Source organism: Furipterus horrens, unplaced genomic scaffold, assembly GCF_987537825.1.
Source record: "Furipterus horrens unplaced genomic scaffold, mFurHor1.1.pri manual_scaffold_8, whole genome shotgun sequence".
In the NCBI taxonomy this organism is placed as follows: Eukaryota; Metazoa; Chordata; class Mammalia; order Chiroptera; family Furipteridae; genus Furipterus; species Furipterus horrens.
The window spans coordinates 38,454,222-38,479,785 of record NW_028327178.1 but is presented as its reverse complement, the minus strand read 5'-3'; the positions used below and the strand labels follow the sequence as shown (position 1 = coordinate 38,479,785).

General features: G+C 37.7%; 1 protein-coding gene and 1 long non-coding RNA gene across 3 annotated transcripts; one reads left to right on the top strand and one right to left on the bottom strand.

Annotated features, from left to right (window-relative positions):
• Positions 1-21,171, top strand: RIOK3 (RIO kinase 3). 2 transcript variants are annotated; one of them, XM_090285728.1, is made up of 13 exons: positions 1-163; positions 6,359-6,474; positions 7,059-7,204; positions 7,298-7,405; positions 7,595-7,704; positions 8,867-9,010; positions 9,599-9,726; positions 15,590-15,787; positions 17,001-17,160; positions 18,743-18,823; positions 18,912-19,001; positions 19,819-19,926; positions 20,866-21,171. In XM_090285728.1, exons 1-13 carry the CDS (start codon positions 101-103, stop codon positions 20,971-20,973), a joined length of 1,560 nt encoding a protein of 519 aa, XP_090141854.1. In that variant the 5' UTR covers positions 1-100; the 3' UTR covers positions 20,974-21,171. The 2 variants fall into 2 exon arrangements, with proteins under 2 accessions (XP_090141854.1, XP_090141853.1); XM_090285727.1 differs by lacking the exon at positions 15,590-15,787 and having other exon boundaries at positions 41-163.
• Positions 21,172-23,856: 2,685 nt separating this feature from the next.
• Positions 23,857-25,427, bottom strand: LOC150002756 (uncharacterized). Its single transcript, XR_016512637.1, has 2 exons — positions 24,697-25,427; positions 23,857-24,101 (listed from the first exon to the last, which is right to left on the bottom strand). It is a non-coding gene; the product is annotated as an uncharacterized LOC150002756 (long non-coding RNA).
• Positions 25,428-25,564: the final 137 nt, after the last annotated feature.

The following is a 25,564-nucleotide window of genomic DNA, read 5'->3' as shown; positions in this document are numbered from 1 at the left end:
TCCCCTGTCGCCCCGCCCTGCCTCCTATTTTCCCGGTGGAGGCTGCTTCCCGGTCCTGCCATCTCTCTGCCCTGTTCTCGTCGGTCGCTTCTTTCCCCACATGGATCTGGTCGGAGTGTCATCGCCTGAACCGGGGCCGGCAGCGGCCTGGGGACCCAACAAGGTGAGTGGCGGTTGGGGCAAATGCACCTACCTTGGTCAGCTGGGCTGGTTCTGTCGGAGGGCCCGGAGAGGATGGCAGATGCCTAGGCGGCTCCGCAGGCGACTTGGTAAGTTCTGGGCGAGACCCCGGCGACCTCGGAAAGGGGGGACGGGCGGCAGGGCCTGCTGCAGGGATGCGAGTGGGAGAGGCGGGGAGGGGCCCAGGCTGCCAGAGACTTGGGGTCTCTCTTTAGGTCTACCCCCTTGCTATCTGAGACTCCGTAGCATATTTGTGGGCAGGACTCGCTTAGAGACAGTGACATTTGAGGGAAAGCAAGCACGGGCTTGTTTTTGACGGGCCAAGTGAGGCAGCCCAAGAACACAGGGAGTCCTTCAGAAAGGTGATTTAGACAGCTGTTTCCTTAACTTGACAAGTGTGGTTATCCCACTTGGGTAATTTCTTGCTTTTTAAGTAGTAAAAGGTAAATCCAGGAGCACGTATTCTCTGCCCAGGCTAATACTGAAGTGCACTCGACATACTGTAAATACGGTTGTGAATTCTTGTCAGCTTGGGGCTGTAACATTGAAGCTTTTTCCTACAATGGCCAAGTCTTACATTTATTTCACATTTGGTTTCTGGATTTGAGACTGTTCATTCTCATGATACTTTCACTAGAGGGATGAAAAGACTCTTCTGCACTTTTTGAGGGTTTGGCTGAAAATAAGAGTGAGTCAATTTGGGATTTTTGTCTTCCTCAAATTAAAGTTGTGAAGGAATCCAACTTCTTTAGCTTCATAATTGTTCTTCATGTGCCAACACAGAATATTGTTTTTTGTGTAAAGGGTTACTTGTTAATCTTATTGGATCTTCAGGCCAGGTCTTAACAGAAAAGAGGAAAAATAGTAAGCTAATAAGGAAAAGGAAAAATAACTTTTAGAATGTTCTCATAAAACTGTAGGGAGCATCTAAGGTATTCATTGGCAATTGTGGTTACATCTACATGTTATTTTGTGTGTTTTTTCTACTAAAGCCTTGTTTTCAAGCACAAGACAGTAGACACAAAAGGACAAAATCAGTAGAGAGATAGTAATTAATATATGTTACATGTTAAATTCCTCCAGTTAAGCAACTACAATGATTAGTGAAAATGTCAAGTGAGATGAACTTTGCTCAGATTAGCTAACCTCAGAACAAATTTTACTTACAAAACTAATTCAGTAATAAAATACTTGATATTTTAAATATTTCCATTTAAGTATACATTATCAAGTTTTATTTTTATCATTCAACAACAACAACAAAAAACCGATCCTGGGTTTATTGATTTCTATTGGGAAGATAGCATTTCACAGGCAAAAAAATTAGAAAGATGCTGCAAGTATTACTTAATCCTTTCCCCTAACTTTTTGGAAGGCCAAAGTGATTATAGAAGCATACATGGAGGAGGTGAAATTTTGAGGAAGGTCTTGAAAAATGGAAAGAATGATAAAGGCCAGCGATTCTCAAAACTTATCAGTTGGAACTTCTTTATACTTTTAAAAATCATTGAGGACCTCAGAGAACTTTTGTTTATATTGGCTATTACTGTTGCTATTTGTAATACCAGAAATTAGAACTGTAAAACTGAAAAATGTTTATCAAGTGACTTAAAAGTCATGTTAATATAAAAATATTTTTATATAAAAATCTTTTCAAAAACAAAAAAGAAATTAGTGAAGGGAGTAATATTGCTTTATGTTTTTGCAAGTCTTTTTTTACCTCTGACTTAGTACAAGACAGCAGGATTCTCAGAGCTCCTTTTTATTTCAGTCTGTTGCAATACGTTTTGGTCGAAATATATGAAGAAAATCCGTCTTCATAGATATGTAGATTATAGCAGATATAATCAAGGATGGTTAATGAGAGCACAGTAGATGTACTGAGAGCAAACTGAGTCAGTCTCTAAAAATGCACATTTATATCCTAAACCTACTACTTTAGAAAATGCTGGAAAAGATAAAACCACACACACACACACACACACACACACACAGCAATCAGAGTGATGTCTTCTCTGATATAGACTCTGGAAAACTACATTCTGAAGAGAATGAGACTGGAAAAGACAGAGGACGTCTTAGTACTATTACGAAGATACTTTTGACATCATAGACACCCTGAAAGGGTCTTGGGGAACCCCTCCCCCAGGAATTTTGGGCTACCATTTATTAAAGGCCAAACTGCTTTATGGACCAAGATTGTTGGGGGATATGCCAGGAAGGGAGGATTGGCTAACTGGGGGCAAAAGTGAGGAAATGTGCAGCTCTGTTGGAAAGGGAGCTGTAAAAAATTAGCGGTGAAAATAGCGGTGCTCCTCAGAACAGTCAGGGTCATCACAAACGAGAGTAAAAACCTGACAGCCAAGAGGAAGCTAAAGACACGATCACTAAATGTTGTGTGGTGTCCTGGGTAGGATCCTGGAATCAAAAAGGGACATTTGGGAAAAACTAAGGAATTCTGAATAAAGTATGGACTTGCGTTAATAATAATGTGTAATAATTATAATGTATTGGTTCATTGATTGTGACAAATGTACAATACTTCAAAAGGGAAACTAGTTTTGGGATATTTGGGAACTTTGTACTGTTTTTGCAATTTTTCTATAGATCTGAATTCTAGAATTTAAAGTAAAAAAACAAAATAAAACATACATTAGTGTTGTTTTATAGACCAAAATAACACTTCCTAGAGACTCTTGTCTTGAGAAGTAAAATTACCCACTTAAACATTCTGTCTAGATTGTATTTCCTGGCTGCATGGGTTGACGAGGGACCTTCCTTGATTTGCTTCAAGTTGGGGACTGGATTTTTATGTGCCCCTTCATATTTGCTGTTATTATTTTGCTTGATTCTTTCCCCATACTTGTCTTCAGTAAAAGCTTTAAAAAAAGGCAAGTGGGTTGGGCAGCTAGCGATGCCTCTTTAGGTGATGGAGTGAAAAGGGGACAATTTCCCTCTAATCTGCAGCCAGCCAGGTGTGGGAGAATGTGGTAGTGGTGAAAAACTCCAAGGAGCGGAGTTCAGTGGTGGCATTTTCCCAGAGGAGAGGAAAACATGGTGGGTCTCAGGGTTCTTCAGCAAAAAGGAAAGAATGAATCAGAGCTGGCTATGCACTGGATGTCATTCAGAGCAGAATAACTAACTAGAAAGGATTGTGTGGGGTTTCCAGGCTTGATGCAAAGGAGAGTTTATGTTGATGAAGGGAATAGTGGGAAGTCATGTTGGACAGCAAAGATAGAGATTGTATTTTTAGGTTTATTATTATTTTAACATTAATAAAGTTTCTCTGATTACAGAGAGAGTCTGATTTGCTAAAGAGTTGCAAGGTTGTAGGAGATTCCCCTACATAAACTCCATGGTGCCCATTCCTAGGAGGAGCCCCCATTAATTTTCTCAGCCCCGCCGTGGGGTGGTAAATCCCTCGTGCCTGTGGTGAATTGACCCCCACAGCTTGAAACGTTTTATGGAGGACTTTTGACTGCTAGTTTGAAGAAGAGTTTGGATGTGATCAAAGTATGGGAGTTGGCAACCTTTTGAAGTCTTTATTTACCCTCACCCTAAGAAGGTGGCCCAGCTGAGCTGGTTAGCAGAGGTACAGGAGGTACAGCTCTAGAGTCTGATTCTCTGAGGAGCAAGATCAGTGGGATCAGGCAGGATGTCTTGGTGCCTAATGCGCTCTTTACATTTCCCTTTCTGATTCAGCTTATTTTGGGAGTAGGTAAATCTGTGCTTCACAATTACAGTTACTGCCTATCATTTTTGCCTCTTGTAAGGAATTATCAGCTAATTTTATATGTTAGATGACTTTGGCCAAAGAGTAGAAACACCAGAAGTGGGTATGCAAAGCGGCCAACTTCAGGATGTAAAAGGGACTTTAGAATAGAGGGATGTAGAAAGACACCAGACCTCTACAGCCTAGGGACAGCCTGACAGTTTCATGAAATATCTCCATCGTTTCCTTTTGGCCCACATTGAGTAATGCTTGAGTGCCTCTCTATGTCTGAAGCTCTAGGCTGGGCTCTGAGAATGAGAAGACCCTGCCTTTCAAGAGGCTTGTGCTGTATTGTGGTTGATGCAGTAACTGCTACAGTGATTGGTCCTGCTCAAACAGTATACAGTGGTATGGAAACACAAAGGAAAGCATAGAAATTGAGACAACCGTAAGGTGGAGATATAATTTAATTGGGAGAAATAGATAAGGAAGAAAAAGCATCAAGAGAGAAGAGCATGTGTGAAGGTGTGGAAGGGTGAAAGTATGCCACATTTGGTATATAATTGTGTTGCTTGAGCGTAGGGTAATGAGGGTTATTAAGACTGGAAAGATAAATTAGGTCAAGTTGTGAAGGGCATTTATTGTTGAGGAATTTGGATTTTAGACTGCAGGCAGTACAGCAGTTTGCTTCTCATATCCCAAGACAAGATGATTAGGGAAGCAGTATGGCAAAATGCTAAGAGTGCAGTCTCTTAAGTCCTAGGGATGATATTCCAACTGCTGAATTATTGTGTGACTTAAATAATCTATAAAAGTTTTGTATAATTAGCCAAATATTTTACATTTATTTGTTGCAATATGTGGTTGACAATTCTATGTTAGAGAATACAGTCATTTGCCTCTTGGAACCTGGACTTTGAAACTGGTCACACCAAGCAATTCTAGGCAGTATTTTGTCTTCTACCGAGAGGACTTAGGAGGAAATCAGCAGATTCTTGTGGTGAAAAGATTAGCTATATTCTCCAGGTTACAGAGAGCTTCAAGATTCCAGACCTCAAAATCCTCACCAGGAGAGTGCTCACTTGCTGATAAGATCTGAGCGAATGAAGTCACACCAAGCCTTGAGGAAACCTTCCTGTTCTTTCCAGGTCAATCTGCAGTAGGCTAGCCTAGGTGTGCCCTGGGAACTGGGTGCATCTTATCCATCTCAGGGTGAGACTAGATAAAACTGGGTTCTGATCCTCAGGGATAGTTGTCATTTATCACCCTTACCACCCTAACAGCATGAACCAAGTAAATTCCTGAACCAAAGGTCTGTTGCCTATTTATCTCTCAGAGTCTCACCAGTAAGACCATAGGCCAGCTATCCTTTACTAGCTAAACTGTATTAAACAGTTTTGTTTGGCTAAAACAATATTATATGCTCTATTCTAAATTAGACACTCTGTGGTAGTTAAGGAATGAGTTTGGGCTTTATCTGAAAGGCAATGAAAAACATTAAGACAATGGAAGAGCTTTAAGTAAGGAAACTGGACCAACCAAATCTGCATTTTAGAAAAACCATTGTGTTGTGGTGTGCAGACTGGGCACAAGCAAGACTAGAAGCAGAAAGATTAGTTAGGAGGCTCTTATATAGTAGCTTGGTGATGGGAGGTTGATACTTTGGGGCAGAATCTTGGAAGGGGAGCTAGGCAAGTTCAAGAGAGATTTAGACATCTTATTCAGTATTGATGGCCCTAATCACTAGACTAGCAAGTGTAATCAGTTGCTGCTGCTAACTAAAGCTTGCTCCCTCAAAAATTAAGAATTGTGAAATATACCTAGTTTGTATTTCAAGAGGGCTGAGATATTGATGTCATTGAGAAAGGCTGACTGGATTAGCAATCTAAGAAGAGTCTCACAGACTATCATTTTGCTGTAGTGTTATTATATCAAGACAATTTCTCAGCTTCTGAAGTTCAGAAATACAGGTTTTTTAATTTTGTCATTATTTTGTTTTAGCATGTCTTGAAAGAAACATACACTTTACATGTAAAAGAATTACTGTGTAAATTAGAATAAAGTATAACTTCCGAATGGATTTTGAATTGTGCAAGTTGGTTTAGTCTATTCCTATTAAGAGAATCTTCATTGGAAGCCAAATTATAAACAGAAGGTTGCTTGGGGGTCATGGAATTGGAACAAAGGGCATTACATGAACTCTTGGCTAGTGGGGTGATGCTATGTTAGCCTGATTCTTCCCTTCAACTAAGAAGACACACTTACCAAAAAGTTAGAATGTGCTTTGGATTGTTTTAGTTTATACTTATCCTTGATTAGACTTGAGCTGGAAGATATTTTTACTTTTAGTTGATTTAACTAGTTTGATTCTCAAAAACAAAAAACAAAAAACAAAAAAATACAACCTTATTTCCAAGTTTGGAAGATATTCTAATTTCATATTATGAATTGAATTTTTTTTAATAGTGTCCATGGGCTACACCTCAAAATACAATATCTTGTTCTTTGGCTGATGTAATGAGTGAACAGTTGGCTAAAGAGCTGCAATTAGAAGAAGAAGATGCTGCTTTTCCTAAAGTTGCGTAAGTAAAGTTCACAAAGAATCTCTTTTGTCTAGCAGCTTATTATAATAGAGTTTTAGGATTTGATTCGTGATTGTCACCACAAATGATTAAGAAATACATTTAGAAAAGCAGTGCAGTACAAAGAGCACCATACTGGGAGTCTACTGATATTTGAGTTTTGGTCTTAATTCTGTGGGCAAGCCACTCTGTTCTTTTGTGTTTTAGTTATTGCAATAGTTGAACCAGATGGTCTCCAAATTATCAAATAATCAAATAATGTTTTAATCAAACATCCATAGGTTATCTTTTTGTGTAGATGTTATCTCTCCTTTGATCAGAACACAGAAGAAATGAATTCTGGGTCTTTGTGTGGATTTTATTATAGACCCTTTAGCTTTCTCTCACAGCTTGCTTAATCCTAGTTGGTGCTCTCACAGGTTCCTGTCATTAATCAGAAGGCAGCTGGCAGGAGAACGTGCTTTGGTAAAGTTTTTTCTTTAGTACAATTTTTAACATTGAAAAAGCACATTCTACTCTCATACTTGGTAGCATCTGTTTACAGAAGCGCAGTATATTAGTTTACATTGCCTTATTTTGAATAGCGTTGCTGAAGGACCATTTATTACTGGAGAAAACACTGATACTTCCAGCGACCTAATGCTGGCTCAGATGCTACAGATGGAATTTGACAGAGAATATGATGCACAGCTTAGGCGTGAAGAAAAAAAATTCAATGGAGATAGCAAAGGTACTATGACCTTATTGTGACAACTGCATTGGGTGGTAGAAAGTGCTTGTAAAGTGCTCCTAAATAAGTCTTCAACTATTTTTGCCTTTTAAGTTTCAATTTCCTTTGAAAATTATCGAAAAGTGCATCCTTATGAAGACAGTGATAGCTCTGAAGATGAGGTTGACTGGCAGGATACTCGTGATGATCCTTATAGACCAGGTATCAATGCTTTTATTTGATGGGAACATAGGAAGACTTGAGTTTTCAATGAATCCTTATATTTTATGTTTGTCTTTGAGTCACATTTGTAATTTACTGTGAGATATGGTTATCTTTTCAGACAATATTGAATTCAGCAATTTAGTCTTTGCTACTTTTACATACTTGGCTTTTCTTAATTGCCTTTAGCAAAACCAGTACCTACTCCCAAAAAGGGTTTTATTGGAAAAGGAAAAGACATCACCACCAAACATGATGAAGTAGTATGTGGGAGAAAGAATACAGCCAGAATGGAAAATGTAAGTTATAGAAAGGATTATTTCTGAATTGAGAGTTTTATTATAATAAGTTAAAAACATGGGATTCTAAATACAATATCTTACATTTCTAAAAATATCCTTTGCCCTCGTAGCCAATAATGAGAACATAATGCACAGAATAAAGTCCTACAATATTAAGAAAATAGTTTGATTTTTATTGAGTCTAAAATTAAGAAGTTATTCTCAGGAAAGTAACATTTATTTTTCAGCATATTACTGTTCATAAAGTAGCACCCTTACCCAATAACAGATAATAGTAGTGATTTGGGGGATAGGTATTGGAGAGAGAAATACTTTCTACTATATCCCCTTTTATACTTTTTAAATTGTTTTCACTTGTGCCCGAACTACCCCTGAAAAATCAGAAATAAAATGCAATTTTAAAAAATAGGAGAAAAAGGAAAAAATAGCATTTTATTTTTTTCATAAATATTTTGGTTAATATAAAACATTTAGACTTGAGAACACAAATACTTGTTAAGAAAACATTATTAAATTCTAGAAACAGTCTAGATCTGACTCCAGAACAACCCTGTCCAATAGAAGGTTCTGTGATAATAGAAATGTTTTCTCTCTGTGCTGTCTAATATTTTAGCCATATTTGACAATTGAAATATAGCCGAGGAACTGAATTATTTATTTTATAATATTTTAATTAATTTAAGTTTAAATATCCACATGTGGTTAGTGACTGCTATGTTGAACAGTGCATCTCTGGAACATAATTGTCATGGAGTGGGTATAGCTTGCTATATGAACCTACTCCTCAGAAATAATTAATTATGAAATTATATTTCTTTGGTAAGATTTGGTGTAGTCTTCAAAATATAATGTCTTTTGTCTTATGTAAAAGCAAAGTACAAAGCATATACTAAAATACCTTAGTTTTTAGGTGTGATTAAATGTCTTTTGTGCACAGAATAGAATAAACCTCTTTCTTTGGGTTACAGTTCTTAAATAGTCTTAATCTCCTTCCTGTTAAGTTTATGAATGAGTCAATTTTTCTTTTCTCTGTAATACCTATTGGTTCTGCTTTCATAGCATGATCATTTATTGAGTTTCAAATAAAGACTGATATCACTTATTGTTTTTACTGGCCCTATTTTAAAAGTATTCACATGTTAATTTTTTGTTTTGGCAGTTTGCACCTGGGTTTCAGGTAGGAGATGGAATTGGAATGGATTTAAAACTATCAAACCATGTTTTCAATGCTTTAAAACAACATGCCTACTCAGAAGAACGTCGAAGTGCCCGCCTCCATGAGAAAAAAGAACATTCTACTGCAGTAAGCAATCTTAATTTTTTTCTGTTTGATATTTTTTCATGAGATTGGTTTTTCAAATCAAATATGTGACTAAAACCCAAGTAGCTTTGCTTATTAGACTTTTCAGGTTTAATGTAATGGTTATTAATTACTTATTTAAAACTAATATTTTAGTGGTCATAATTTGAACTGTATAGTTTACATTGCAAATGAACTAAAATTTTAAAGAAATAATGTCATATTAATAATAATTTGCAAGTCTAATATTTTACGTTAATGAAGACTGTAAATTGAGAATAAAGTAATTTTTAAACCTTTAGAAAAACAAACTAATGTTAAATACACTGAGAGAACTGTTTAAACTTTAGAGATAAAATAAGATTTTGACTAAGCTGAAGTTGGACTTTTAATGATTCTTTTAGATATTCATTTCCAAAGGCATTGGAGTTAAAGTTACAGGACTGAACTGTACCTTGACACTACTCTTAAGAGCCTATTATAAGTAAATAATAGATTTAAAAAGTGTTTATTTTGAATGTTTGATATTAGAAATGGCTCAGAAAATGTTATATGATGAACGTTTTTATTTATAGTGCTTATCTCTTGTAGGAAAAAGCAGTTGATCCTAAGACACGTTTACTTATGTATAAAATGGTCAACTCTGGAATGTTGGAGACAATCACTGGCTGCATTAGTACAGGGAAGGAATCTGTTGTCTTTCATGCATATGGAGGGAGGTAAATGAGCAAAATACAATACCATCATGTCAGCAGAAGCTTAGCCCTTTCTCCCCAATGCGAATGGATTTACACAAAATCAAAGCTAATGCTGCATGGAAAGCAGATTAATTTGAAAAATGTTATTGTAGAAAATCTAGACAAAATAAAAAATGTAGAGAGAAAAACCCAATCATCTTAATCCCATCGTCTGGAAGTAACCATTAATTTTGTGTTGACTCCTTTAATCTTTTCTTCTATGCATATATTAATACTTTCTACTTTATTGTAATCATACTATATCATACAGACAGCTGTAAGTAGCAGAGCAAAATCTGAACCTGGGTTTGTCTCAAAACCCATAGTTTTTCTACTGTGGGCCTTTTGATACCAGGTCTGAGGGAACATGCTTAGATCAGTTACTGATTCCTCGCCTTATAACTCTGATCCTTACTTCAAGAAATACGAGATTTAAGTAATGCTTACATTATTTAAGAAAACATCTTTTAGAAATCTTACGCTATTTATTGATTTAGTTTTAATTTAATCTTAGTTAATTTTATCATTTTTTGTATATTTTTTTCCATTGTCATTTAGTCTCCTACCCTCCTACCCCAACAATCCCCACATTGTGGTCCTTTTACCGTTTTTCTTGATCCCTCCACCCCCTAAACTACCCCCCCCATAGTTGTCATCCTGCTCTATCCATGAGTCTGTCTCTATTTTGCTTGTTAGTTTAGTTTGTTCATTAGAGTCCATATATGAGTGCAAGATCTTATGCTATTTAGATTTTACCCACTTTTTTTAAGAAACTTAAAAGATACTATTTATTCGTTTGCTTATTTATTTGTTTGTTTATTTGTTTATTTTCAGAGAGAGAAGGGAGGGAGAAAGAGAAGGAGAGAAACATGATGTGTGAGAGGAATATCAGTTGGCTTCCTCTTGGCTTCCTCTCACACACCCCCAAATGGGGTTCTGACCTCAACCCAGGCATGCGCCCTGACTGGGAATTGAACTGGTGACCTTTTAGTTCACATTCTGGCACTCAATCCACTGAGCCTTACCAGCCAGGGCTCCACTTCACTTTTGTTACAAGGGCTTAGATGAATCAAGAATGCGTGAGGAAGAAAAACATTTTTAAAAGTGGAGCTTGTTTAGAGAACATGTCAGGAATATAAAATCATCTGATTACTTACCATTGAAGTCCCAGCAAGTCTTGCCAGAAAAAGAAAAGTAAAAAATGAATGTTAGGGTAAAATAGTTCAACATTTTTCAAGCTATATGACCTGGAGCAAGTTACTTAACCTCATTTGTAAATTGACCCTTGCCTCATAGAATTTTTGTGGGGTTAAATGAGGTCATACTTGACAATACTTGGTATGTTAATCTTAATAGACATTTACATTTATTTCTTCCTAACTTTAAGCCTTGTTGCCCTCTTTCCAAATTTGAGGGTTCCTTATGACCAGGCAAATATAACCTAATGGCACAAATTATTTAAAATGAAAGATTGCTCATTATAGAAATTAAAACTTTACAGAAAGGATTAAAATGAAAAGTAGCCTTCATCTTACCAACTGTCACCCCACAGACTTTTTTTTTTTAAAGATAACCACTACTAACAATTTGAAGTCTAGTTTTCCAGAAATTTTTATGCATATATCCTATTTTGTTTATATAAAAGGGATTAAACTCTACATTCAGGATCTTAGTTTTTCAGTTTTATATCTTAGATCCTTCTATATTACTGGCTTACATCACCCCATGTTTATGGTAGTGCATTCCATTGTGTGAATGTATAGGAATATCTGTGTACATTTACTTTGGTATGCTTTTGCCAATATATCCTTAGGCTAAATTCCTAACACTGAAATTGATGGGGCAAAGGCAATAGGCACTTTTTGCTCCTTTTTTGTTAAATAGTGGAAGACCCCATTGAATGGAAAGTACCAGATTTGCTCACTGTTCGGGCCTCTGAACTGGCTGTGTAGCTAGCAATGTTTCTTGATTTCTTTTATTTATTAAAAATTAAAAAAAAATATTTTTTATTTTTTAATTTTTATATCACACCAAAGGCTACATAAATTAACTCAGGCTTAGCAGCTTAAAAACAACACACATATATTATCTCATAGTTTTAGTTGATCAGAAGTTCAGGCAGGCATGGCTTAGCTGGGCTCTCTGCTCAGGGTCGCACAGGGCTGCAAACTGGGTGTCGGCTAGGCTATGTTCCTTTCAGGAGCTTGGGTCCTATTCCCTTGGGACAATGCAGTTCCTTGCAGCTATAGGACTGAGGTCTCTTATTTGCTTCTTGGCTGTCAGTTAGGGGCTGCTCTCAGCTCCTCAAGGCCCCCGCAGTTTGTGGTTGTGTAGCCCTTTCACATAGTAGGTCACTTCTCGAATGCCAGCAGGAGAATCTCTCCTTTCAGTCAGTCAGCTAAGGCCAAGTCTTAGACAATGGAAGGTAATCCTGGGAATAACGGTACCATCACCTTTGCCATATAATGTAAGTAATGAAGGGAGTGGCTATGCCACCCATGCTCAGGGGACAGGGATAGTCAGAGTGTGTACCTCTGGAGCTGGGATCTTTGGACCTTGGGGGCCATCTTAGGATCTGCCCTCCACAAAGTTGTTCTGGTTTCTGTTATTCTCAGGTTAGCCTTGTCATCAACAATCAGTTGAATTAACTTATGCTATATTTTTCAGGGAATAAAGTATTAACATGTTTTCTACTCTAAGAGCTTATGGTGCAGCCAGGGGGAAACATTACGGCAAGAATTGTTATAGTCAATAAAAGATAATTACATAATAGAGTACATAGTTGTATAAGAGACTTTGTAATATGAGATAGGAATAGAGAACAGAGCAAGATTACTTCAAGAGATCTTGATGAAGCTAGCTCTCAACTTGGATTTTTAAAGTTGATAAAACAAACAAACAGTATTGAATATAAAAAACTAGTAGTAGACTATATACTGTATGCCACGCACTTAAATTTTTAGTCATACAGAAAATTATATATTGAATTTTAAAAATGATGCTTATGTATGTGGATACTTGTGTATGTATCTTTTTTAAAAGACTAGAAAGATGTTGTTTATGATAGTGATTGTATATGGAGTGGTGGAATAAAGAATAAAACTACCTGGGGTGATAACCAAAGGGAACTTCAGCTCTATCTGTAATGTTTAATTCTTTAGAAAAAATTAAAGGGCTGAGAATGGAGGATTGAAGTTCAGGCAGTGAGATTTGGAAGATATATGTTTAGAGGTAATAGGATATAAAACTATATAAGCAAACCAGAGTTGGTAATGGGGACCTTAAAAACTAGGCAGAGGAGTGTGTAATTTTAAGAACCAGGAAGCTTTTTTAGTAGGAGAATGACAAGATGAATATTATAACTTGGACTAATTACAGAATCTTTTCAATGGTATTTCTGATAGGGCTTCATCTACCTTATGGTGAAACTAGTCCTGGGACAGCGAGCTTATCATCTCAGAATCCAAAGATGTGTATAACATCTTTAAATTATTGGGAATTTTTTTTCCTTGATAGACTGTCTAATCTGTCTCCCTGAAAACTGACTCATCGATTCACCAAATATTTGTGGAGCTAGTATGTGTCAGGTACTCTTCCAGGAACTGGGGATACAGCAGTGAATGGTACAAGGAAGGTCCCTGCTCTCACAGAATGTTCTTCCTCCCCACCCTAACCCCCTTCCAAGACGATAATAAGTAAACAAAAAATATGAGATATGTGCTGTGGTGGTTAAAATAGGGTGATGTCATAGTGATTGGTTGACTATTTTTATTAGGAAAGCTTCTCTGATGGTGATATTTAAATTAAGATTTGAATGACACATCTAGGATACAGTATAAAGATCAGGTGGAAGAACATTCTAGACTAGAGAACAGCTATTGCTTATAATGCCTTAAGACAGGTACAAGCTTGGTATCTTTGAGAGACTATAGGGAAGCCAGTATAACCCTGGAGCATAATGTGTGAAGGAGGCGAGGAGCTGGGGAAGTAAGCAGAGGTTAGACTCTATAAGGCCAGGGTTAGGAGCCTGCTCTTCATTTAAGTGTAGTGTAAACCAGAGTGGTGATTTGTGTTTTGTTTTCAAAAAATTACTTAAGACTGCTGTTTGGAAAATAAATTATAGCAGAGCAAGAGAAGAAGCAATAAGATCAGTTTAAAAGGTTATTGTAATAGTTTAAACGAGAGATAACAGTGCTTTGGACTAAGGAGGTGGTAGTGAAAATGAAGATAAGGACACCATATTATGTGCTGTTGAATTGGATGTGGGGTGTGAGAGAGTAGATTCTTGGCTAGAACAGCCAGGTGATGCCATTTACTGAGGCAAGAGCCTGGGAAAGGGCAGGTTTAGGGTACAGTTACGAAGAATTTTGTTTTGGACTTGTTCACTTGGACATCCAAGTGGTGTCAAGTATAGATTATATAAATGGGCCCGAAGTTCTGTAGAAAGTCAGAACTGAGGATAGAAATGTAGGAGTTATCCATATAGAGAGGATATTTAACCCTTTGAGTGGCTACGTCACTGTGAGTGATGCTGACAATTTTTCCCAAAAGTCATCTTTTTTTCGATGGCTATAAATGTAAATAACAATGGAATAATTCTTATTTTATGTTTTGTTCTCTTTTTTTTGTACCTCAGGTTATATATTGATATAATTTTTTCTCATGTTGATCCAAATTTCAAATTACGCATGGCACTCAAAGGGTTAAGGCCATGGGGTTAAATGAAATTTCCTAGGAAGAGAAGGCAGCTACTTAGAAAGGGTTGGAGTATTCTAATCACCTGAGGCTAACTGGAGGAGGAGGAGTCAGCAGGGAAAATATGGTAATAAGGGAGGGGCTGGAAGTTTGAGTTAGATTCTACTTTCTGGAAATATAGTTCCTTTCTTTTCCAGATTAACACTCCTTCAGATATTTAAAGGTAAATATTGTTGTCTGTTCTTCCAGCCTCCATTTCATTCCACTGCCACCACCATGATTCATCCTCTTTCAACCATTGCATTAGCATGCTAAGTAGTCCCCACGCCTCTAGCCACCCCTGCTCCCTCTGGTCCTGACTTGGTGTCATGAAGTATGTCAAGCCTTTGGTGATTCCTAGTACCTTTGGGAATACATCCAGGCTTCTCAGGGCTCTTCACAAATCTCCCTTCATCCTGTTCCTTCAGCTCTAACTTCCTTCATTCCTTCTCTTCAGCCGAGTCTTAACTGCAGTGTTTGCTTCTCAGACATGTCCTGTAATTTCCTACCTCTCCTTTTGTTAATACTGTCACTGTACTTGTTCGTATTCTACCCATTGTCCTGGTTCTGTTCCAGATGTCACCTGTGCCATGAAGCCTTTCCTAACCTTTCCAACCCAAAGGGGCCTGTTCTATTCACATACCTCCTTTTTATTCTACCCCGGCCCTCCTTGCATACTCACAGGGCAGAGAGACCCCTTTGCTCATTTCATTGCTAGCAGTGAAAGAGACAACTTAAAAAAACTGTTCTATTTTGTTGCTTTTATTGAATTTTGTCCCTGAACCATCCCAGGTAGATTGTAGCCTATTGGAAAGTGCATATGTCTTCATTGTTCCTTGAATTCATTCCGTAGTCATGAAGTGAAGATTATATTATGGATTGTTGAAAACTGGTTGACAGTTTGTTTGAACATGTGTTTGATTTAAAAAAACAAAACCTAAGGTTTTATTAAGACCCAAAACTTGAAAGCTTAAAAACAAAAAGAAAAAAACAAGATTTGTCATGCTCAGAGAAGGTAGATCTACTCATGTACCACAGATTCTTTATTTTGAAATTGTTTGACTTGTGACCTGGCAACTTATACTGACTTAATTTTTTCCCTTCCATTTAGCATGGAAGATGAAAAGGAATGTAATAAATTTATACCTACAGAATGTGCCATCAAGGTATTTAAAACAACCCTTAATGAGTTTAAGAATCGTGACAAATATATTAAAGATGATTTCAGGTTTAAAGATCGCTTCAGTAAACTAAATCCACGTAAGATCATCAGAATGTGGGCAGAAAAAGAAATGCACAATCTCACAAGGTAAAGAAAATCATTGTGCCAAAAGTAATCTTGAGTAATTGCCTTTTTCTGTTAGGCGTATTAGCCAAGCAAAAAATCTATGCTTTCTTTTAAAATCATTTGTAGAAATTATGGAAGGCCTTGAAATTCTACTGTTTGATAAGGCTTTCTATAGGAAATATGTCTATACATTTAAGTATAAATTTAAACTTTTAGGATAAATAAGTCATTTTCTTTTCTCAGTAAAGTTGCAGGGAAATGAAGTCATTTTCTGCCTAAGGTATTTTGTTATATATCTAAGTGCTATCTTTCATCATCCTTCAATTAGGCTTATAATAAACAATGACTTCTCTTTTTTGTTTCAGAAAGTGTTTATTACATGTAATGTTTGTTAATTTGGTGGAGGTGGAGTCTTACTAATCAAATTGCATTTTTCTTTAATTTATTAAACTAATTTCTCAATTCTCTAAGAATTTATCAAGGAATTTGTTTTATCAACCAAGTAACTTAGTAATAATCTTACTCATTAATAAGCCTTCCCATATCTTAATCTTATTAAAAACTTAATTTTAGTTTATTTTTTTCTAAAGATGTTTGCTTTCAAATGTAATATCCATATTTATTAGTTGCAAAATTCTTCTACTTAATAGGACTTCTAAGTATAGAATAATTTCCTAAGAGGTCTTGCTGGCCTCCAGTCTTTTCTGTGCTGCTGAGATCTCACCTGTGCCTTTCTGAAAATTCTTCAAAAGCCCTTGTAGTCTTTAGTGTCAAGTTCAAATTCTTTTTGTGATGCAGAGCCTTCCTGTCACTGTAGCCTCAACCCATGTTGTCCTTCCTCCTATTTAGGATCCAGCTGTGTTGATTTATACATATTCCCCAAATGGACCGTGCCCTTGAACGCCTCCATGCATTTCCACAAGCTGCTTCCAACCTGAGAGCAGCATTTCCCCACCCTGTCTTAATCTGGCTAATTCCCATTCCCAGTTTTTTGAAGCCTTCCTCAATGTTGCATGCTCCCATAATGCCTCTCTCCACCTCTGCCAGTGCATGTACCATCCTCCACTGTAATCATTTCCTCACCTGTCTGTCCTTTCCACTGTTCCATGTGCATTCCTGTATCTCCAGGGTAGAACGAGCCAGCTCATTGCAGGCCCTTGTTAGATATTTTTTGAATAAGCAGAACATTCTCTCCTTCTGATCTTTACATTCTTAATTCTTTCTTTCTGTATAGAATGCAGAAAGCTGGAATTCCTTGTCCAGAAGTTGTGCTACTCAAGAAACACATTTTAGTTATGTCTTTTATTGGCCATGATCAAGTTCCAGCCCCTAAATTGAAAGAAGTAAAGCTCAGTAGTGAGGAAATGAAAGAAGCCTACTATCAAACTGTTCATGTAAGTTGTGCCTTTGAAAGCATTCATACACACTTTTTAAAATATTTCCTCTAAACTTTAAATGAACTTTCCTGAAATAGTACTACTTTATGGTAATAGAATAAGAACAAACTGAAGTTTGTGAAGGAATGTTAACTTTGAAGAGTTGTCTTTATACCACTATGTGTGTGTCTTGAGTCATTTTAGAAAAATAGACTTACGAAGCAAGTGAAGGCTCAATTGTTAGCATCAGTGACATAGGAACAGGGCACTGTTATTCACAAAAATTTATTAAATAAAATTGGACATTACAACATTTAGTAGTTACAGTGCCTAATTTATTTTTATGGCTTCTTGAATGATATTGCTCTAACTGAAAAGCAGTTACCTTTCGTGTTGAGAAATTCAAGGGAGCAGATTTGGACTCATATAAGAAAGTGCAACTGAAAACCAAGATGGCAGTGAGTGGTCACTCCGTTGTGCAGGTGTTGAGAGTTGGAAGGGACATGTCAGGAATCTTGGGGAAGCTACTTATACTTTAGGACAGCAACTGAACAATCTGAGGTCCTTCTAGCTTAAGAAAATGTTTCCAATATTGTTGTTTTTCTGTATTGTTTTAACTTAGTAGTGGAGAAACATACGCTTTTTACGCAGTCTCTGCATGGAGCTCTCATGTCATTCAGCAGTTGATATGAATATAAAAATGTTATACAAGTTAATTTTTTAAATATGTTTATTGATTTTGGAGAGAGAGAAAGGGAGCAAGAAGAGACAAACATCAGTGTGAGGAGAAACACGTTGACTGGTTGTCTTCCATTCTGCCCCAACCAGGGATGGAACCTACAGCCTAGGTTTGTGCCCTGATGGGGAATCAAACTACCAGTTTTTTGGTGTATGGGATGATGCTCCAACTAACTGAGCCACCCAGCCAGGGCACAGGTTAATTTTTTAAGATATTGCTTGGGAGATAATCCAGCTTTCTTTGCCTCCTATAGGACAACATTCAAAGGAAAATCAGATACTTTTCTGGCTTCTTTTTTGGTGGTGGGTGGCTGGGAAAGAGATGAAATAGTGATGTACTTTTTCTCTTAGATTATATTAAGGCTGGGAAACAAAGCATTAATACTGACATCTACTATAAGGCTAGGGCTCACCATCCATAATGAACATACAATGCCAATATCTCTTTCCTACTATATCTGGAAGTACTTTTTAACCTTGGAATTACATACATCCCATAGAGGTCTCAATGAGCCATTTGCCCTTTTATGAAGGGTAAGCCTAAGCCTCCTGATTAGTAACCATATACACACGGCTGCTGTCTTACTCATGTAGAATCCAGGTCTGCCTCTTGGCCTCCAGATCTCATTGTTATCACATGGACAAGGAATTAGTGTCACACACTCACCCCTCCATTATCTCTCTTCCACCATCCTACCTTGAAAAAAAAAAAGCCTGGTCCTAGACTGTACAAAGAAGAGTAAGCTCTTTAACCTAGTCTTGATGTTTCTGGTTACTGTTGGTTTAGCATAGATATTTTAGTTGTACTGGTAAATTAGAATTGTTACTTCATTTCCTAAATGTCTGCCTCCCCTTCTCACAGTTGATGCAGCAGTTATACAATGAATGCACACTCGTACATGCCGACCTCAGTGAATATAACATGCTGTGGCATGCTGGGAAGGTGAGGAGCAAATTTTGTTAATGTTCAGATTAAATGACTTGATGTAAATTACTTAAGGTTAATCACTGTATGCTCTATATTTAAATAGGTTTGGTTGATTGATGTCAGTCAGTCTGTAGAACCAACCCATCCGCATGGCCTGGAGTTCTTGTTCCGTGACTGTAGGAATGTCTCACAGGTAGGCATGTAAGATATTCTTAGAAATTGAAGGAAGAATTTGGTTATTGGCTGCCTTCAAGATACAAAGATACAAAGATCAATTTGTCACATTTTATTTTTAGCAAGAATATGATTTTATGCTCACATTTGGGCCATTGAATTAAATTTTAATAAAGTAAGTTTTTATTTTGGCTCCAAATATTAAAATAGTCCAGTAGACATTTAATACATGCACAGCACTTAAAGAGAGGCTGCATGTAGGAAGCCTGCATGCTTACTGTCATTGTTATTACCATTAAAAGGACAGTAGTCTTACTGTTAGTGTCTGATCAGTGTTTTTTGTGAGACAGAGTAAACATTAGGGAAGGTAAAACTTAGTAATCACAGAGTTGGGTCGTTTGCTGTTTCCAAAGGAAACGAATTGTTAGCAACAGATTTCAGTTAGTAATGATCTTTCCGAATGATAGAGTAACTTCATATTTGAAATTACTTCTGTGCCTGCTTGACAGGTTTAATTCAGGGGTTTTATGAGTGTTTTGAGTCTACACATTCAAAGTATGCCAAACAGTTTTATAAACCACTAATTTTCATAGCTTTAGAAGGTGCAAACTTAATCCAGCTATAGACTATGGCAAACTTAACACAGAAGACAGCATGGATGTGTAAGAGAGGGCAGAGAACAAATAGAACCTGAGCATAGTTAAACTTAAAGTGGGAAAATCTGTGGTTTAAAAATTGTGGGAGAAATTCAGTGGTGTCTCACAAGTATACTATTTCCTGTTTTTCGAGTACCTTGCTAATATCTTGTACTGACTTTCTTATATTTCTTTTACTAGTTTTTCCAGAAAGGAGGAGTAAAGGAAGCCCTTAGTGAACGAGAACTCTTCAATGCTGTTTCAGGTTTAAACATTTCAGCAGACAATGAAGCTGATTTCTTAGCTGAGGTAAGCTTAGCTGTTCTCCTTACTGGCAATGGAGTACTGAATATAGTAGATAACTGAAGCCCAGAGCTAATTTTATCCTTCCCGCCCCTCAAAAACAAAATTAATTTGAGGTTTTTCTTTTCTTGAGATATTTTTGGTCCTTTCCAGGCTTAAATCCTAAGATAGACATAGCAAAACACTTCTTTGAGGAGTTCACAGTTTGGTTGAGATGGACAAATAACACATTTCCAGCCACTATATTTCTCCTCTTTTATGAAGTTAACTATTGAACACTGGGTGATACAAAAATTGGTAACACATGGTCTTTTCTTTTAACTGAACATAGAAAATTAGCAGTGGCCATTCTTAGAAATATTGTCATTACAACATGGATTATAGAACCATAAAAAAGCATCTCCCTCCAGAGAAGGTCTCTTAAAATTGAACAAAAACTAAAAAGTGGAACATCAATATGTACGCCAAAGCAGAGAGCAATTATAGAATCTGTTCCAGAACTCCCCTGTATGACTTGAATAAGGCAAGCTGGAGTCTTAAGATGAGAGGAGAAGTACTAGAAAGATGGTAAATCTAGCTTCTAGCTCAGTCGTGGGTGTTACTATTGTTGAATGAATGCTGGAAAATCCTTTTTCCTGTTCTCTAAAAGCTTTATGGAGTGCACAGTAAGATATATCTTGATTTCAATTGCTAACTTGTTAAAGATAACTCAATATTGATCCTGGTGATATAATCAAATAAAAAACATACTTGTATGTGTCATGCTATAATATATGTATGTATGTGACACACTGTACTATGTGTCACATTCTGTAATTCTAATTCAAGGCCATTAGGAGTGACCTTGTTTTAAGAGAGTAAACATACTAGCTCAATCTAAAGTATGGTTTCTATAAAAAGGATTTTGACAAATGGATTCCATTTTAAATGGTATTAATTTTGTAGATAGAAGCTTTGGAGAAAATGAATGAAGATCATGTTCAGAAGAATGGAAGGAAAGCTGCTTCATTTTTGAAAGATGATGGAGGTCCTTCAATCCCATGTGATGAATAGCACCAGCACTCACTGCTCCAGTGTTAACACAGCGGTGATCGCCAACTGCCAATGCCAAATGAAGTTATGGGTGCCTGGAAAATACCAAAACGTGATGCGTGTACAATGGTGCTCAGTGCTTTTCTCCCCTTTGTAACCCATATACCAGAGTGGAATTTTTAGCTCGGCATCGAGAGAATAAAATGTCACTACCTCTCATCTTATGAACAAAATAATGTAATTCTTTAACAGCTACATGTTATTTAGCTGATACTGACCTGATTTTACAGAATTCATGGTATAAAACGTTTTGATGAGAATTTTTAAAACTTAGGTAATATTTCCAAATATGGGAGGAAAGGACAAATGTGTTTACAAGGGAGGCTTTTATTACAACATACTTGCTCTGATCACCTCCCCGTTCTGTGTTTCATCTTTCCTCAGTTATTTTATTGGCCTGAAATTAGCCCTTCTCAATTCTTTTTCCAGATTGTGACCATGATTCTAAAGGAAAGTATCTTATTTTAGTAGCTGTTATAAATGGAAGTCTGGTTTCAGAATGGCTGGTGGAAATAGACATAAGAAAATACTTTTTATTTGTACATCATAAATATAAAACTGAATTCTTTTCCATGGTCATATCCAAGAAAAGGCATCATAGGTTTCTGAAAGATAAATATATAAGATCTTAACCATCAAAATTTTTAAAGTGTAACTTTCAGCATTTCTACATTTAGGTGAAATGGATAGAATGTAACTCATGGTGCAGTTGCTCTGCATTTATAATGAAAATGTAAATTATCCGGAAGGGCAGAATATAATGTTTAACCCTGTTTGACATATTTTAATGAAGTCAGTGAAACAAAGTTCAGTTTACATTTCACTCAAACTATATATTCATTTTGAGAGAAATATATCAAGCTATTTAGAAATATTTAATAGCCAAAGGATGAACACTAGGTTTGACACAACTTGGGTACCAAATTAATGAATTAATTTAAACTATCTGACCTCACTTTTAATAATTTTTAGTACTGGCTAGACACCACTACTACTTTTCTTTCTTTTTTTTTTTTTAATGAAAGCTGATTTTTATTTAATCATCAACAGCCATTCTTTAAACATGAACATGCATACGTAATACTCTACGCACACATCTCCTCTTAAAGTAAGCACTGTACTGGAAAAGTACATTGGCTTTGTTAGGATTGAAGTTCATTAAGTAAAATGTAATCATACCTCCTATTGTTGAATTCAGATTAGAACCACTAGAGACCCAGTCTGGTAATAGAAAGTAAAAATCTAAACATTATATACACTTGAACACTTCTCCTTTAACATTATTTAAAAATGCCAAATATGTTCTTTCTAGAAAACACATATATTTTTTCTGTTGTATAGCTTTTAACTGCATTTTAGAGAAGTGTAATTTGGGGTAGATACTTATTACATTTCTGAAATGTTTACTATGAAACAAAGATTTCAATGGCTGGTGACTATTGGCTTTACAGAAGTTTCAGAGACCTAATTTTTAAAAACCATTAACCATTAACAAAATTTTTGTTTTGTTTTCTGACATACTCTGTTTGACTAAGCAGCAAACCATTGCTGTGTGGCATTCTTGGAGTGTGCTGTGAACATGCTTTTTAAGAAATTAAAAAATGAAGACATCATTTTAGATTGGTTCTTTGTGTGGTTTCTTCCTATTTTTTGTTTTTGTTTTAATTTTTGATTTATTGTTTTTCTATTCAGTTGTCCCACTTTACCCCCATTGCCCCTCTGCAGCCCACCCCGTCTCCCACAATCAATCTCCACCTTGTTGTCCATGTCCATGGGTCATTTATACTAGTTCCTTTACTAAACCCTTCCCCTACTTACCCTCCTTCTCTCCTTCTCCCCTCTTCCTGTTCTTATATTACCTTATGTCCTGGCACCAAGTTACTCCTGCATAAAGTTAAGCAGTTTTTCCCCCTCAAATTCTCTAATTTCACTTTCAAATGACCAACTTAACCTTACAAATAGATTTTTCCCTTCCTATAGGTCAGAGAGTAAATTTGCCAAATAGTGGAAAACAGCTTGCTAAATAAAGAATAAATACAGCCCTTGGCCTGGTAGTTCAGTTGGTTAGAGCATTGTCACAAAACAAGGCTGTGGGTTTGATCCCTGGTCAGGGCACATACAGGGATCAACTAATGAATGCATAAATAAGTGGAACCACAAATAGATGTTTCTCTCTCTTTCTAAACTTAAAAAAATACAAATGGGGAAAACGCATAAAATACGGAAATAATGCTATCTTGCCTCACAACTTAAAAAAAAAAATTCTCGCTCAAGGATATGTTTATTGATTTTGAGATAATAGGAAAGGGGGGCGGGTAGGGATTGACTGGTTACCTTTTGACACTTTATGACAGGGGATCAAACCCACAACCTTAGCATGTGCCCAGACCAGGGATCAAACCCACAACCTCTTGGTGTAGGGGACGACGGTCCAACCAACTGAGCCACCTGGCCAGAGCTGCCTCACTTTAATGAAAGTGAATAATAAAATAAACTAGCAAAATAAGGGTGACTTGGGAATTTTTATCTCAGTAAGATAATTTATTGCCAGCTTCCTCTTTATATAGTCTTTTTTGTTTTTCTTTTCTCTCTTCTTGGACACCTTGGCACTATTCTCTAAGACACTGAGGTTTGAGAATTTGGCAGGGAAGTGAGGAGGAGCAATACATCTGTTCCGGGTATGTGAATCCAAGGAGAAATATCTCCTTGATCCCTTGAGAAGGGAGAGGACTGCCCTTATCTCCCTCCACATAAATCTCCCCATGGTTACAGAAAAGACTAATCCCTAGATGTGTGTTAGGGTGGTCTGTGACTGGGCTGTGAAAGAATTCACAGAGAAGAAAGTGCAGAGTAAATGTTTTATTTTTTCTTTCCCAAGGGAGGGAAAGGGCTAGGTGTGGAGATATGCACCAGCACCAGCCCTGATGAGTAGGGGCTGTGAGCTTTTATGGGTAATGGGGTGGTTGTAGAGCAGGATATTTCAGATGGGCTGCAACTCTTTTCCATGTTATCCTTGGGTACAGGGTCCTGTTTCGTAAGGTCCTGGAGCCTCTGCGCCTTCAGGACACTTCCAGTAATTTTTTCTAGTCCTGCGGATAAAGGCTCATAAAACAACTAGGGTCAGTCATGCTTTATGGGGTCCAGCCAGCTCTGGGAAAGAGGGCCTGAGAAAGTGGCTTTTGTCCTATTAATGTGTACTCGGGCCCATGCCACCTCAGCTCGCTTGGATGTCTCCTTTTCCATCTTTACCTGTCTGCTAAACCATTCTCACTCCATGCACAGATGCCGCAGCCCATTCTTCATAAACGTGGTCTTCCAACTCTCCCTCAGAGGTATCCGGGCTTTGCAGAACCTGGGCTTTCCCCAGACTTGTGTGGTTCTTACACAGTGAGAACAGCCTCATTCCTGCTTTCATTTTCAACACCAAACTCATCCTTCATTCCTCATTCCTCCATCCCTTCCTTCCATCCCTAGCCGCCACCATCTCCATTCCTCTACTCCCTCAGAGACAAACCTCTCCAGATCAGTAACCCCGCATTTGCTGGCTATCACCCCTTTCTCATTTCCAACCCGCTGCAGCGTGGCTCTGCCCCCAGCCCTGCAGGGATGGTCTCCCAGAGGAAGCGCCAGTTCTTCCCTGGGATAAAATGGAGAACACTTCAGTGCTTTCTTTACCTGACTCACCTGAAGCAGTCTCTTCATTTAGCTTCAGAAGCAACCCTCTCTCTCTTTCTATTGTATTTCTCCGGCAGGCTCTGATTCTTCTCTTTACTAATTCCTCTTCCTGGCCTCTAAAGGCTGGTTTTGCGTCGCTTTTTCCACTTTACGCCCCTGTCTTAGGCCATGCCATCCAATTCCATCTGTAGTTCAACAACTCTTAACTTCTACTTCCAGCCTCGTGACTCTTCTGGTGAGCTTCAGACCTGTAAATCTGTCTAGATGTCATTCTACTTAAGATTCACATGCCCACTTCCCCTGCCGAACTTCTCAAACCTCTGTATCTTACGAGAATAGTGCCAAAACCAGCTCTTTATTGAGAAAGGACAACGAGGGATCCCTGGTCCCTCCCTTCCGTTTCTTCTATCCCATGAATGAAGAATTTCTTTCCACCCCCTCAAATATCAAAGCCATTCAATACAGGCTGTCTGACCCGCAATTTAAACTAGGTTTCCGGTTCCACGCGCTGCTCGCAGCATTCAGGTCCTGACCACAGGGGTCATCTCCTTTACATTGTCAAATTTACAGAGCTCCGACACGCAGGCTCAGTAAAAGCTTCGAGAGCAAGGATGAGCCTTCCCCACATAAACGCTAGCCCCGTCCCACGCCGGCAACCTGCCCAGAGCAAACCTCCCGAGACCGATCGGAGCGCACACGCTCCGTAAGGCGCAGCTGTGATTGGCCGCACCGCCACCCGCCCTCCGCACCGCCTTGGCTTCCGGTCCCTTGCCAGCCAGCCCCCACCCTGGAAGACCGCCTTCGCGGAAAGAGGAGGAGCCTTTTGCGCTGTGGGCCCCACTGCAGCCGGGCGTCCGTCGCCGGTTTAAGCGCGAAG